The sequence below is a fragment of the Theropithecus gelada genome, chromosome 4 (assembly GCF_003255815.1).
Source record: "Theropithecus gelada isolate Dixy chromosome 4, Tgel_1.0, whole genome shotgun sequence".
In the NCBI taxonomy this organism is placed as follows: Eukaryota; Metazoa; Chordata; class Mammalia; order Primates; family Cercopithecidae; genus Theropithecus; species Theropithecus gelada.
In genome coordinates this window covers 107,564,839-107,579,841 of record NC_037671.1, presented here as the reverse complement: position 1 = coordinate 107,579,841, position 15,003 = coordinate 107,564,839, and the positions used below count along the sequence as shown (strand labels likewise).

Genomic DNA, 15,003 nt, shown 5'->3' with positions numbered 1-15,003 from the left:
TGTTTACCTTCTCTCAGCCCAGTCTTTTTACCTGAAAAAAATGATTTCTACTGCACTTTCCAACAATAGCCATCTTGCTTCTCTGATGGTGACCTCTCCTGCATGGGTGAGCAAATCTCCTAGGCTTATGTGGTCCTAATAGGCCAAGCTTACAACCACATAAATACCTGTAGTTTGGTGAAGCCTCCCATACCTGAGCTTTCTAGTGCATCCCCTTCTACTTCAGAATCTTGGAATTAGAAGTATCTTTTAAACTTTCCCCTTAACGCTTTCCCTGTTCTCCCAAAATGCGACGAATACAGCCCTCTCCAAGGTTCAGCTGTTGCTGCTGTTGTCCTTATTGTCTGTGGTTCCCAATGAGAGGAGGGAACATATTGTCTCAGGGATTACATTTAATGATGGTGACTCAGCGAAGAGGCTCTTCTTCCTTAAAGGGGAAGATGCCTGCCATCAGTGTTTCATACAGACGGGAGAGCTTCTCGAAGGGCATCTGAACAGGAATGACAGGAAACCTGAGACAGACCCAAATTTGTGCGGCCAGGGGAGAGTTATGTCTCACTAGGAGACCCCCAAGGAAGGGCCAGCTTAGCTTCTGATAAACTGGCTGGCTTGATTCTGTAGTTCTTTTGATGAAAAGTCAGCCAGTGTCACACTTCCTAATCATAGACTAGCTGCCACATAGTACTTACACCATACCTCAGATTTCTGGATCAGTGGCAGTTTTCTCTAAGGGAAATGCCACAGGGTGGCACAGTGGGCCTAGAGGAGCCAGTTGCAGAGTGCTCAGTGTGCACTTTAAACAGGGCCGTGCAGACAGCAGCTCTGAGCACCTGTCTCTAGATCACTGTTCAAACGCGCGCTCTGTTAAACTTTCACTGTGTACAAATAGGATATATTTATAGGGTTTAATTCAGCGTGGTTCTACCTTACATACTATTTGAAATGCTAAAAAGCAGATAAAGGTCAGGCATGATGGCTCACACCTGTAGTCCCAGCCCTTTGGGAGGCGAGGTGGGTGGATCACCGGAGGTCAGGAGTTGGGGACCAGCCTGGCCAACAAGGCAAAACCCCATCTCTACTAAAAATACAAAAATTAGCTGGGCATGGTGGTGTACGTCTGTAGTCCCAACTTCTGGGGAGGCTGAGGCAGGAGAATCACTTGAACCCAGGAGGTGGAGGTTGCAGTGAGCCGAAATCATGCCACTTCATGTCTGGGCGACAGAGCAAGACTCTCTTAAAAAAAAAAAAAAAAAATTAGGAAATGATCCATCATGATGTGATACTCAGATTCACTAGAAGATTCTTTTCATTGTTTTTTCTACTACGTTTTACATGGTTCTATTTACATACATTTCTTATACACATCTCTTGCGTGACACTTGCCACACTATCCATCCCATAATCATGAATAGACCTAATTCAGAGGCCTAGGCACTGCGAGTCCTCAGTGGAGGTTTTTCCTGTACCATTGCCCTCTTCCTGCATAAAAGGATGGGTGTTTTATGAATATCACCAGTAAAAAGCTTCTTCAGACATTTAATTATCTGTGATGGTGCCATTGAGGCACTGGTGCCAAGTTTAGAAGGTTCAAAAGTGAGCTAGTTGAAAAGTTATAACAGTACCTTTAGCTAACAGACAAGCAGCAGGCTGCCCTCAAGAACCCATCTCACTTGTGTGAGCAGGCCAGCTTTCCCCAAGCAGACACGTCTCTGTCTCTGGCAATTGCGTTTTGTTTACAGAAGGAGACTGGATGAGTCCAGATGTATTACTTATCCTGATCCGGTTTAATGGCACTGTTTTTGTAAGCAGTTCCTTTTTCTAATTTTCTTCCAGTGACGGGAGCATCTGGTGTCCCTGAGAACAGCCCACCTTGTACGGTGAACATCCCTATTGCACCGATCCACAGCTCGGCTCAGGCTATGTCCCCCACGCAGAGCATAGGGCTGGTGCAGTCCCTACTGGCCAATCAGAATGTGCAGCTAGATGTCCTGACCAACCAGACGACAGCTGTAGGAGCAGCAGAACATGCAGGTGACAGTGCCACCCAGTACCCAGTCTCCAACCGGTACTCCAATCCTGGACAGGTGATTTTCGGAAGCGTGGAAATGGGCCGCATCATTCAGAACCCCCCTCCACTGTCCCTGCCTCCCCCGCCGCAGGGGCTCATGCAGCTGTCCACGGTGGGCCATGGAGACCGAGACCACGAACACCTGCAAAAGTCAGCCAAGGCCCTGCGGCCAACACCGCAGCTGGCAGCTGAGGGGGACGCAGTGGTCTTCAGTGCCCCCCAGGAGGTCCAGGTGACAAAGATGAACCCTCCACCCCCATACCCAGGAACCATCCCCGCCGCCCCCACCACAGCAGCACCCCCGCCCCCTCTGCCGCCCCCACAGCCCCCAGTGGATGTGTGCCTGAAGAAGGGCGACTTCTCCCTCTACCCCACGTCAGTGCACTACCAGACTCCCCTGGGCTATGAGAGGATCACCACCTTCGACAGCAGTGGCAATGTGGAGGAGGTGTGCCGGCCCCGCACCCGGATGCTGTGCTCCCAGAACACCTACACCCTCCCCGGCCCAGGTAGCTCCGCCACCTTGAGGCTCACAGCCACTGAGAAGAAGGTCCCCCAGCCCTGCAGCAGTGCCACCCTGAACCGCCTGACCGTCCCTCGCTACTCCATCCCCACCGGGGACCCACCCCCGTATCCCGAAATTGCCAGCCAACTGGCCCAGGGGCGGGGGGCTGCCCAGAGGTCCGACAATAGCCTCATCCACGCTACCCTGCGGAGGAACAACCGTGAGGCTGCGCTCAAGCTGGCCCAGCTGGCCGACAGCCCGCGGGCCCCCCTGCAGCCCCTGGCCAAGCCCAAGGGCGGGCCTGGGGGGCTGGTGACACAGCTCCCAGCGCGGCCCCCACCTGCTCTGTACACCTGCAGTCAGTGCAGTGGCACGGGGCCCAGCTCGCAGCCTGGAGCTTCCCTGGCCCATACCGCCAGCACCTCCCCATTGGCCTCCCAGTCCTCCTACAGCCTCCTGAGCCCACCCGACAGCGCCCGTGACCGCACCGACTACGTCAACTCCGCCTTCACAGAGGACGAGGCCCTGTCCCAGCACTGTCAGCTTGAGAAGCCCCTGAGGCACCCTTCCCTGCCTGAAGCTGCTGTCACCCTGAAACGGCCACCCCCTTACCAGTGGGACCCCATGCTGGGTGAGGACGTTTGGGTTCCTCAAGAAAGGACAGCACAGACTTCAGGGCCCAACCCCTTAAAACTGTCCCCTCTGATGCTGAGTCAGGGCCAGCACCTGGATGTGTCCCGACTGCCCTTCATCTCCCCCAAGTCTCCTGCCAGCCCCACTGCCACTTTCCAAACAGGCTATGGGATGGGAGTGCCATATCCCGGAAGCTATAACAACCCCCCTTTGCCTGGAGTGCAGGCTCCCTGCTCTCCCAAAGATACCCTGTCCCCGACACAGTTTGCACAACAGGAGCCTGCTGTGGTCCTTCAGCCAGTGTACCCGCCTAGCCTCTCCTATTGCACCCTACCCCCCATGTACCCAGGAAGCAGCACATGCTCTAGTTTACAGCTGCCACCTGTCGCCTTGCACCCATGGAGTTCCTACAGCGCCTGCCCGCCCGTGCAGAACCCCCAGGGCACTCTCCCCTCAAAGCCACACTTGGTGGTGGAGAAGCCCCTTGTGTCCCCACCACCTGCCGAACTCCAAAGCCACATGGGCACAGAGGTGATGGTAGAAACTGCCGACAGCTTCCAGGAAGTCCTCTCCCTGACCGAAAGCCCAGTCCCCCAGCGGACAGAAAAATTTGGAAAGAAGAACCGGAAGCGCCTGGACAGCCGAGCAGAAGAAGGCAGCGTTCAGGCCATCACTGAGGGCAAAGTGAAGAAGGAGGCTAGGACTTTGAGTGACTTTAATTCCCTTATCTCCAGCCCACACTTGGGGAGAGAGAAGAAGAAAGTCAAGAGTCAGAAAGACCAACTGAAGTCAAAGAAGTTGAATAAGACAAACGAGTTCCAGGACAGCTCCGAGAGTGAGCCTGAGCTGTTCATCAGCGGGGATGAGCTCATGAACCAGAGCCAGGGCAGCAGAAAGGGCTGGAAGAGCAAGCGTGCCCCACGGGCTGCTGGCGAGCTGGAGGAGGCCAAGTGCCGGCGGGCCAGTGAGAAGGAGGACGGGCGGCTGGGTAGCCAAGGCTTTGTGTACGTGATGGCCAACAAGCAGCCGCTGTGGAATGAGGCCACCCAGGTCTACCAGCTGGACTTCGGGGGGCGGGTGACCCAGGAGTCTGCCAAGAACTTCCAGATCGAGTTAGAGGGGCGGCAGGTAAGACCACAGACTGGGTGGCGCTGTGGACCCAGAAGGCGAGGGCATCAGGGCCTCAGCCTTCAAGGAGCATTTTTCAAAAGGCCAAATGGGAAATGTGGAAAACAACAAATACCTCTTAGGTGGAGCTCACGGGGTTATGATTTTTAGTCTGCCCACTGCCGTCTTGTATTTTTTTTTCTTTTTGAGACAGAGTCTCGCTCTGTCGCCCAGGCTGGAGTGCAGTGGCGCGATCTTGGCTCCCTGCAAGCTCTGCCTTCTGGGTTCATGCCATTCTCCCGCCTCAGCCTCCCGAGTAGCTGGGACTACAGGCACGAGCCACCACACCCGGCTAATTTTTTGTATTTTTAGTAGAGACGGGATTTCACCGTGTTAGCCAGAATGGTCCCTATCTCCTGACCTCGTGATCCGCCCGCCTTGGCCTCCCAAAGTGCTAGGATTACAAGCGTGAGCCACCACGCCCGACCCTAATTTTTTTTTTTTTTTTTTTTTTTTTTTTTTAAAGAAATGGGAGTCTCACTATGTTCAGTCCAGGCTGGTCTCAAACTCCTGGGATCCAAGTGATCCTCCTGCCTCAGCCTCTCAAAATGTTGGGATTACAGGCGTGAGCCAACACACCTGGCCTGCACTCATATTTGTAAAGAATACGTTTCTACTTCTATTCATTGACTTTTCTGGTTTTGGCATCAGATGGTGACTTCCTAAGGAACGTAAGGGTTAGTTTTGCTCACGCTGTGCACACAAACACACACACGTATGCACACAGTTTTTCCTTCCCCATTAAATCAGTGGTCACGGCCGGGCGCGGTGGCTCAAGCCTGTAATCCCAGCACTTTGGGAGGCCGAGGCGGGCGGATCACGAGGTCAGGAGATCGAGACCATCCTGGCTAACATGGTGAAACCCCGTCTCTACTAAAAATACAAAAAACTAGCCGGGCGTGGTGGCGGGCGCCTGTAGTCCCAGCTACTCGGAGGCTGAGGCAGGAGAATGGCCTGAACCTGGGAGGCGGAGCTTGCAGTGAGCCGAGATCGCGCCACTGCACTCCAGCCTGGGTGACACAGCGCGAGACTCCGTCTCAAAAAAAAAAAAAAAAAAAATCAGTGGTCACTGGTTACCTTGTTATGCTAGTCAGTAGGACCCACAGCTGAGCCATGTATTAGAGCTTAGTTACATTTCCTTTTTTGTATACTTTTCTTTCCCTAGACATACCAACTTCCTGTTTTCTGTCTGTTTGCTCGTTTGCCTATTTCTCTGTATATGGAAGTCAATACCCAGTTCTCGAACCAGATGTAACCTCATGGTGCAGCTGAACACATTGGGTCCTAGTTCTTCCCTGCTCCAGCCTGGAAGGGTTGCTCTGTCCTGCTGCCAATGTCCCCCTTCACCATCCTGCAAAGTCCCTTCCCCTCTCTACTTAAATTCACATTTTTGTTAATTCATTCAATAAATGTTATTGAGAACCTGCTGTGTGCCTGGCAATCCTCTAAGCCCAGGGGTTGGCAAACTGGCCGTTGGGCCATTCTGGCCAGCCGCCTCTTTTTGGAACAAAGTTTTATTGGAGCACAGCCACACTCATTCACCTGAGTGTCGTCCCTGGCTGTTTTTGGCCAGACAACAGCAGAGTTGAGGAGTTATGGTAAAAACCGTATAACCCACAAAGCCTAAAATATTTATTATCAGCCCCGCACAGAAAGTTTGTCAACCCCTGCTATAGTACTAGAATCAGGGCAGTGAGGAAGACAGACAGAGATCCCGCCGCTGTGGAGCACATAGGTTGAGTACCAGAGGCGATGAGTGCAGCCCATGTGCTAGGGCGTGGTGCCACTGTCTGATGGGATGTGGGCACAGGAACTGGTGAGGAGGTGGCCACCAAGTCCCTCCCTGAGGCAGCGGCGTTGGACAGTGGCAATGCTGCTTCTCTTCTGGAGCCTCTGGCCTGTTGGTGCTTCTTTCTGCTTTTCTTTCTCCTTTCTACTTCCTACGTGAAGAAACCACTTCATTTGATCTATAGCATTCCCCCCATTCTTTTTTTTTTCTTTTTTCTTTTAGATTCAAGGGTACATGTGCTTATTACATGGGCATTACATGCGTAATGGGGGGTGGGCTTCTAGTGTGCCCATCACCCAAACATTGGACGTTGTGCCCCCAGGTAACTTTTCATGGATGGAGCTGGAGGCCATTGTCCCCACATTCCAAACCTTGCTTATTGTCTCCATTGTGTTAACATGTTCCTCAGTCCCCTTGTTTCCTACAAACTTGGAGTTAGATATAGAAGCTTCACCAGATTCAGAGTCACTTTTGTTAGCAAAAGCATCTCATAGACAGTGCTGTCTGCTTCCATCAGGAGCCATGCAGACCCAGCTTGTCGCCTTGCTCTCCTTGTTTTTTTGTTTGTTTGTTTGTGTTTTTTTATTTGTTTTTTTTTTTTTTTTGAGACAGAGTCTCCTCTGTCGCCCAGGCTGGAGTGCAGTGGTGCGATCTCAGCTCACTGCAAGCTTTGCCTCCCAGGTTTATGCCATTCTCCTGCCTCAACCTCCCGAGTAGCTGGGAGTACAGGCGCCGGCCACCACGCCCAGCTAATTTTTTGTATTTTTAATAGAGACGGGGTTTCACTGTGTTAGCCAGGATAGTCTCAATCTCCTGACCTCATGATCCGCTCGCCTCAGCCTCCCAAAATGCTGGGATTATAGGCATGAGCTGTCACTCCCGGCCTTTTTGCCTTGTTCTGTAATGTCTTTGCCTCCCCTGCCCTCCTCCAGGTGATGCAATTTGGACGGATTGATGGCAATGCGTATATTCTAGACTTCCAGTACCCGTTCTCAGCCGTGCAGGCCTTTGCAGTTGCCCTGGCCAACGTGACTCAGCGCCTCAAATGAAGAGACTGGTGTGGGGAGGAGAGAGATGCAGAGAGCCTTTGGAAGAGGTCTTCGGAGATGCCAGAGGAGCCCTCAAGGGGCCGGATACCTGGGAGGACCAGAAGCCAACAGCGAAACTGGAAAAGCCCAGCAGGCCCAGGAGAGGGCGCTGACCTGTGGTCATCATTTATTTGGTTGGGCTTTATTACCTTTTATTGTCTGTTCTTCTTTTCTTCTTTCATTTCAGTGGCATTTGGAAGCAAAGAGTGCTAGGCACCTGCTGTTCTTTCCAGAAACGTAGCTTGGCTGTGGTAATGCTCTACTGGGCCCTTCAGAATGAAGACAGACTGCCTTAGAGCCTGCTATTCTTTCACACATAGGGAGGATGCATTCTCATGCATTCTCCTCCAACATCACCACTAGTGTAAAAGCAAAAAGCTTTTACAAAATTCTGAAGATACAGGTTCTTGGGGAACGGGGTGGGGACAGCATTTGATTTACACTAATTATATTACTCCCCAAAAGGTGACTTAATTAAAATCGGGCATTTGGGCAGACACACTGTGTTGGACCAACAAAGTAGGATCTTTTCGGGGTGTTCTCACCAGGTAGAAATGTGATTTGCTCATTGAGGATGTTGGGGAAGGGACGAAGGGTGAAGAAGAAACTGCACATATACACGGGTTCACATCACTCTGCAGACAGCGGTGTGACTCAGCGTGTGACTTGTAGCAGCAGTACGAGGGCTACACTCCTGTGCTGACGATGTTTACATTGAAAGCCTCCACTAGTTTCATCGTATGTCAAAGTTCCGTAGGATCAGTGATGATCATTCAGTATGACTGGTTCTGGGAGAAGATGAGAGACAAAAATGGAAAGATCCTGGCCTGTGGTAGTGGTAGCAGTTTTCTCAAATAATGTGGTAGCAGTCACTAGATCCCCACATGCTGAGAAACAGCCTCTACTCTCTCTGCCCTTTTACTTTTTAATCTGGAACACATTACTGTAAACGTGATCTTTCCCGTGAGATATCCTGTTCTACGCCTTCCCATTCTAAAAGTGTGGATGAGGCTTGATTTAAAACCACTCCTTTTCTCCTCTTGGCTACATTAAAATTCAGTTGACTACAAATGCTTTCTATGAAATTATAAATGTTACCAAAAAAATGTTAAGTGTTCACCAGGGTATTAAAATACAGGACTATGGTCAAATCTTTGACAAAATTTTCATGATCTTCTTTAAGAAAAAAAGTTGTTTATTAACTGTACAGACTGTTTACTAAGGAGCTAAACCACTGAGAAAACATTGTTAAAATTATACCTAGGTAGTTGGTTGATCACACTTTGTTAATTGTATTAAAAAAAAAAAACCTACCTAGAATATCTCTTCCCACTTCCTCCTCCTCATGAGAACCTGTGGGCAGTGTTCAAGCCCTGAGGACAAAACCCAGTGATTTTTGTTGTTGTTTGTTTTTTTGTTTTTTCAGTTATTCTTACCTGTGATGTTGTTTAGGATCAGGCCCCTCTCCTGGGCCTGCTGTGCAGGAGCCTGCACAGGAACTGTCTGCTGACGTTGGGTTCCAAATTTGGATTTTATTTGGAAACAGACAAGTAGAAGATGCTACAGAAAAGTATTTTCAAATTTAAAAGTTTTTTTAATCCCCTGTTTTAGTTAAAAATTACAAAAGAAACCGACCCATTTTTTTCCCAGAACAAGATGACATGACATCACTCCTGATTCTCTCCAAACCCCAAAGAAATACTGACGAGGTTTTCTGATATGGCAAAGGACATCTCCCATCTAATACCAGGGTTTCTCATTTATATTTAAAGTATTGGGCCTGATATTTTTAGTGGGTGCATTCTTCCAGAAAGAATTTAGCAATATTATCAGAATTAATTCTTTTATATGAGTTTCTGTAGCTTGATATGGTGTTTCAGTGCTTATTAGTTGTGCAATAATGGTTGTAGCCTGTCAGATAATTTAAATGCAATTCCCCTGTTTTATTGTCTAAGAGATAATTATTTATCTTGCTTTTCATAGTGTTCTTAGGAATTATTTTGTGTTATGTTTTGGTGAGTTATGCCCATTTTATTTATTTAGAAAAACAGTATCTTTGTAATGACTTACTTGGTTGCAGTATATTTTGCTGCAAGAAATAGGATATGACAGAAGGTTTTTTTTTTTTTTTTTTTTTAAGACGGAGTCCCACTCTTGTCACACAACTGGAATATAGTGGCACAATCTCGGCTCACTGCAGCCTCTGACTCCAGGGTTCAAGTGATTATTTTGCCTCAGCCTCCCAAGCAGCTGGGATTACAGGCACCCACCACCACCCTTGGTTAATTATTTTGTATTTTTAATAGAGATGGGGTTTCACCGTGTTAGCCAGGCTGGTCTTGAACTCCTGACCTCAGGTGATCTGCCCGTCTCGGCCTCCCAAAGTGCTGGGATTACAGGCGTGAGTCTCCACGCCTGGCCGATAGAAGGATTTTTGCTGGGCAATTTGTAACTTTTCTAATTGAGAAAAAATTCATTTTAATCATTTAAAAATCTTTTTTTAAATTTTGTGTTATTGATTATATACGAAGGAGACTTTTTTTAAGATAACACTCAAATACTATTCTCTCTTCTTTTGAAAATTTTATTTTTATCTGAAAATAAAAGGTGATCTGAAATAAAAAGGGGAGGCCTATTAGAATGAGAGTAGCCAAGGAAAGAATTACTAGGTAATAAGCTTCACTTTCTGTGTTCTAATTGCTTTTGAGATATAAAGACCCTGAAAAAGCCTGTTTGGAACCTGTTTAATAAGAGCAAATATAGGGGAAAATCCTCGAAATGAAAGTTACAAATATATGTGAGAAGAAAAAAATGGATTTTTTAAGCAAATAATTAACTAAGCTTCTAAATTCCTAGCTCACTCCTCAAAAGGCATTTTTCCCTGATGGAGGCACAGGCTTCTGTCTCAGATGTGTGGCGCGCATGAGTTTGTACCGGAGTGACCCCAGCAGCCACTGCTCAACTCCTCTCTCCCAGAGGCCTGAAAAGAGAGGCTGCCCTCCTGCGCCAAGGCAGGCGTAAGCTGCGGGCTGTACGCTCCTAGTAGGGTGACTTTTCACTTAATGGTGGTGGTCTTATTTTCAACTACGGTTTCATTCAGTCAGGCTCTGTTGACTAAATACGACGAAAATTTATACTTTATGCAGGAGATTTCTAAAAATTTTATGTTTATTAATAGTTTATGAATATCAAGATACCTCATTGAATTCCCTAAATTTAAAAGCAGTCCAGTAAAAGGTTAACTGTATAAAGAATCTATGACTTTTTGAGGGAAGTATGATATATTAACAAATACAAACAATTCTAAATTTGTTTTAGCTCTAACCTCATCAAACCAAAGGCACAGATTTGTGTACAATATACCCATTGAATGTATATCCCGAGAAAAACTAGGGCCAAAGAAGCCGGAAAATCTCAAAGCTCTAATGGCAGCATAAATCAAAGAATTTTGCAGGCTAATATTTTTTATCCATAGTCATTGCTCCCTTGTCAAGTGTCCCACAAGGACATGGAAGAATGTGTTATGTTCATCCTGTACTCGTAGCAAAAAGTCAGGAAACCCCAGGGTTAAGCCTGCTCTGCCACAAGGTTGGAGGGTGATCTTGGGCAAGTCCCTGGGGCTGGCTAGGCCTCCATTTGTCCATCTGTGAAATGAAAGGGTCAGCTTGGACAACCCTCTAAACTCCCTTACAGCTCTCACAGCCTAAGAGCGCAACACTAAACAGCCTCATCATTCCACTTTTCATGAGAAGTGTATTTCACAACATTGCCTTTGTGGAGAGAAATATTTCTTTTCCTGTGTTAATGAGCTATGTACTGAATATAAACCAGTGCATTTAAAGTAATATCTTTAGAAAATGCACCTCTAAATGCATTTGGAATTGTGTTCTCATAGAATACACAAAAGTACTGATTCTAGGTAAGAAGAGTCTCCACGTGTGTGCCCTGCTCAGCTGGGTGTCCATGAGAACAGCCCTGAAATAAGTCACTACTCATCCCCAAAACCACAGGAATACATACCTAGGTCACCTCAAATTCCTGAGTGTGCTCTGCCATGTTACACAGTCTTCAAATTCAACAGATTTCTTGAAAAGGAAAGTTTGGCCCAGTAACTGTGGAGAAGGAGTCCATGGTGTCGCTGTGGGCCTGTATCATTTGGCCAAGTCAATGGTTGTAAGCAAAGTTAGTGGAGACAAAAATGTGTCCAAAATGTCGTTTGAGTTCCTGGGATTTCTGTAACAGCACACAACTCAGAACTCTTCAGCATTTGTGTGATTCCTTACCTCTGGCTGATAAAACTCTGATGGGTTGTGGCTTACTTTGTTTCCATTTTCTTTGGCTTTGTGCAATTTTTGTGTAACTTGTACCTATATTTTCTGTTTACAGTTCTTTTTAAGGGGAGGGGTAGGGTTCTAAGATCTTGTTGTTTATTGTAGATACACATTTTTTCGTGTTGTAGAAAAGCATGGGTTATGCATTTGACTGAAAAAGGCACTGTATTATTTACCAAAGGGGTATTGTTTTTGCATTTGTTTATAAATGCATTATTTTGGTACTGTAAATTTGGATATAATTTCTGAGTTTATTACTACTGGCATTTTCTTTTTTCCCTTTTTTTTTTTTTAACCATAAGTGCGCGATGCAGGTGCATAGGTCCCAGACCAAACTAGACCACCAGCATGTTCATGTCCAGACCTCGGCAGTGGCGTGCACTGCTTGTGCACCTCAGTTCCTCCAGTGTTGGTTTGTTTGTTTTTAAATTCAGCATCCTGCTTTGTTTTACTTTACAAGCAAGATCTGTTGTGATTCCCAAATGCGTTTTAATGAGCTCATCCTTATTTGCCTCTCTTCTTATGTATTTTGTGTATTAGATTGTGCAGGAGATATTCTAGAAGGCATTAATGGTTTGCATTCAAAACGATGTGGTTTGTCCAAGTTATTTTCTGTCTTTATTATTGAGATGGATTAATCTCCTTATTTTTTTCTTGATGATTTGAAGTTGTAAGAGTTGTCCAGCTATTGCTTAATAAAATTTTGCAGATCAAAAAAATTGTGTGCAGAATTCTTGAGCCTCGTGAGGAGAAATCACCTCGCTCCATTGGCATGACCTCCCCACCCTCAGTTGCTTCCTGGGTCTCTTGGTAACTGCCAGCAGCTACTCGAGCCCCTGAGACCGTGGTCATCATGTTGCCCATTTGGGGAAGTCAGAGATTGTGCTGGCTTCTTGATGATCTGGTTTACATTTGCTTTTTCATGGCTTTTTAAAAGAGGACTCGATTAAAAGTGCATCTACATAGCACCTAAAGGTCAGAGTTGCCAAATATATTAACATCTTTGTTAATTTGTAGGAAACTTAAACCTAGGTTTTAAGCAATTCGACTCAAGTGCTCATATGACTGTTTTTTTTTGTTTGTTTGTTTTTGTTTTTGTTTTTTTTTGAGACGGAGTCTTGCTCTGTCGCCCAGGCTGGAGTGCTGTGGCCGGATCTCAGCTCACTGCAAGCTCCGCCTCCTGGGTTCCCGCCATTCTCCTGCCTCAGCCTCCCGAGTAGCTGGGACTACAGGCGCCCGCCACCTCGCCCGGCTAGTTTTTTGTGTTTTTTAGTAGAGACGGGGTTTCACCGTGTTAGCCAGGATGGTCTCAATCTCCTGACCTCGTGATCCGCCCGTCTCGGCCTCCCAAAGTGCTGGGATTACAGGCTTGAGCCACCGCGCCCGGCCGGTATGACTGTTAACTGTTGTTGTTCCCCATGAGTGCTTAGTGAGCCTCCTTCCTCTGCCCTGAAGTTCCCTATGACTATGGGAGGTGGGAAGGTGGGGCATGGGAGGTATATCTGTGATAATACATGTGTACATTTACAGAATTACCTTTTTGGTGTTTTTCAAAGAATAAGGAATCAATTTTGCTCTAACCTAGCTCCCAGCATTCACTGTAGAAGAGAAATAACTGTCTCATGGAGATTGCGTTGCAGTTTTCCAAGGATGAAAGATGCTAACCGCAGCCAAATCTCAACTCCATTATGAAGTGGATACTTTTTGCCACTCTTTCAGAAGAAAATGGAAGCAGTGAGAGGTTGAAATGATTTCTGGATTCCATAGACAAAAACCAATCCTGAAACAGAATCCAAGATTTCTGGGTCACATTAATGAATAGACCTGGTTTATTCCCAGCTTCTCACTCTGGTGTGTGGTAAAGATTTGCCTGTAATGAGCTCTGAGCTACTTACACTTACTCATCTCCCATGAAAACAAGTATTATAGATGGGCCACCCCTGGCCCTCATCAGGTGAGCTCATCCGCTTTACAGAATGAGATTTGAGTCCTTGTTACTGAAATCTGTAAAGAGTGAACCTTCGGCTGACCAGTTTTATTACTCACCCAGGCTTCACAGAGGAGCCAGTCTGTGTGGATTTGTTTCCCTACACTTCCTAGAAACAGCTGCTTTACGCGCTGAAGAATAAGAAGCCATTCATTTGAAGTGCCAGCTCATTTCTTGAACCCATTTCAGAGTTCCTGTCTGAGCGATCGCTTCAAGTAAAGAAGGCGCCTCACCATAAGTCATAGGAATTTTGTGTGTGTGTGTGTGTGTGTGTGTGTGTGATGGAGTTTTGCTCTTGTCGCCTAGGCTGGAGTGCAGTGACATGATCTCAGCTCACTGCAGCCTCTACCTCCCAGATTCAAGCAATTCTCCTGCCTTAGCCTCCCGAGTAGCAGGGATTACAGGCACACACCACCATGCCCAGCTAATTTTTGTATTTTTAGTAGAGATGGGGTTTCGCCATGTTGGCCAGGCTGGTCTCTAACACCTGATTTCAGGTGATTCCCCCATCTTGGCCTCCCAAAGTGCTGGGATTACAGGTGTGAGCCACCGCACCCGCCACCACGCCCGGCAGTCATAGGAATTTCTTAAGCTTCAACCACCGCTCAGGCAGCATGCAGACACCTTGCAAAGCATCTTGTTCTTTGTCCTCTGACCTGCCCATGTGTTCTTCCAGGTCACTGTTGGGAATCCCAGCATCCCATTTGCCACTTAGCTCTGGCTGGCTCCCAGGCTCTCCCCTGCACCCGGTGATGGTGCAGCATCCTCACTGCAGGCACAGCTATGGGATAGCTCTTGTCCGGGGAAAGAGCGGGGAGCTTGGATGATAGGGGCAACCAGTCACATTGCCTTCTCCCAGTTGTGCCAGTCATTTCCCATCGTCTTCAACCCTGAGGGTATGGTTAGAACCTAGTGTTTCCTTTTTCCACTCCTCTAAAAGTAGAGAAGTGCCCAGCCCTGACACCATTCCCGTGCTGTCCTGGGAACCAAGGGTCTCCATGTCTCCTGTTGTTTCATCCTCCAGCTCATGTGAATGGTCTGTGGTTCCTCCTTTCACATGAATCAACTCGGTGTCTCCTGTGTCACCTTGAGGATCTTCTAGGAACCACTGATCAGAATCTTGCACTTTCACCCAGTAGCAGGGGCATTTCCTTTTATTTCAATGTCTGGGGTCACTGAAACGGGCTTGACCAGTGTTATATTTTCTTTCTCTCCCCAGTAAAAAGGCAGGCAGACCAGACACCACAGTACGTGCATGACACACTCATGCGCTCCCCCCACCCAACCCCTATGAGCAGGAGACACACCCTCCAGTGATGAACTTCTTTCTGTGCCTGAGTCCATGGGGTCCTCTTGAGTCCCACTTCCTGCCGTTCTCAAGCACCTGCTTCTGACTGCAGGAGGCTCTTCCATCCCAGGATTGTGTTTTCTCATC

The 15,003-nt window shown here is 47.4% G+C and overlaps 1 protein-coding gene across 1 annotated transcript in view; it reads left to right on the top strand.

Moving 5' to 3' along the window:
- TULP4 (tubby like protein 4) overlaps positions 1 to 12,300 on the top strand; it is a 230,416-nt gene extending 218,116 nt beyond the window's left edge. The window contains exons 14-15 of the mRNA XM_025382297.1: positions 1,834 to 4,334; positions 7,095 to 12,300. Of these exons, the coding sequence (XP_025238082.1) occupies positions 1,834 to 4,334; positions 7,095 to 7,211 (2,618 nt within the window). The 3' untranslated portion in view covers positions 7,212 to 12,300. The remainder of the gene's footprint in view (positions 1 to 1,833; positions 4,335 to 7,094) is intronic.
- Positions 12,301 to 15,003: the final 2,703 nt, after the last annotated feature.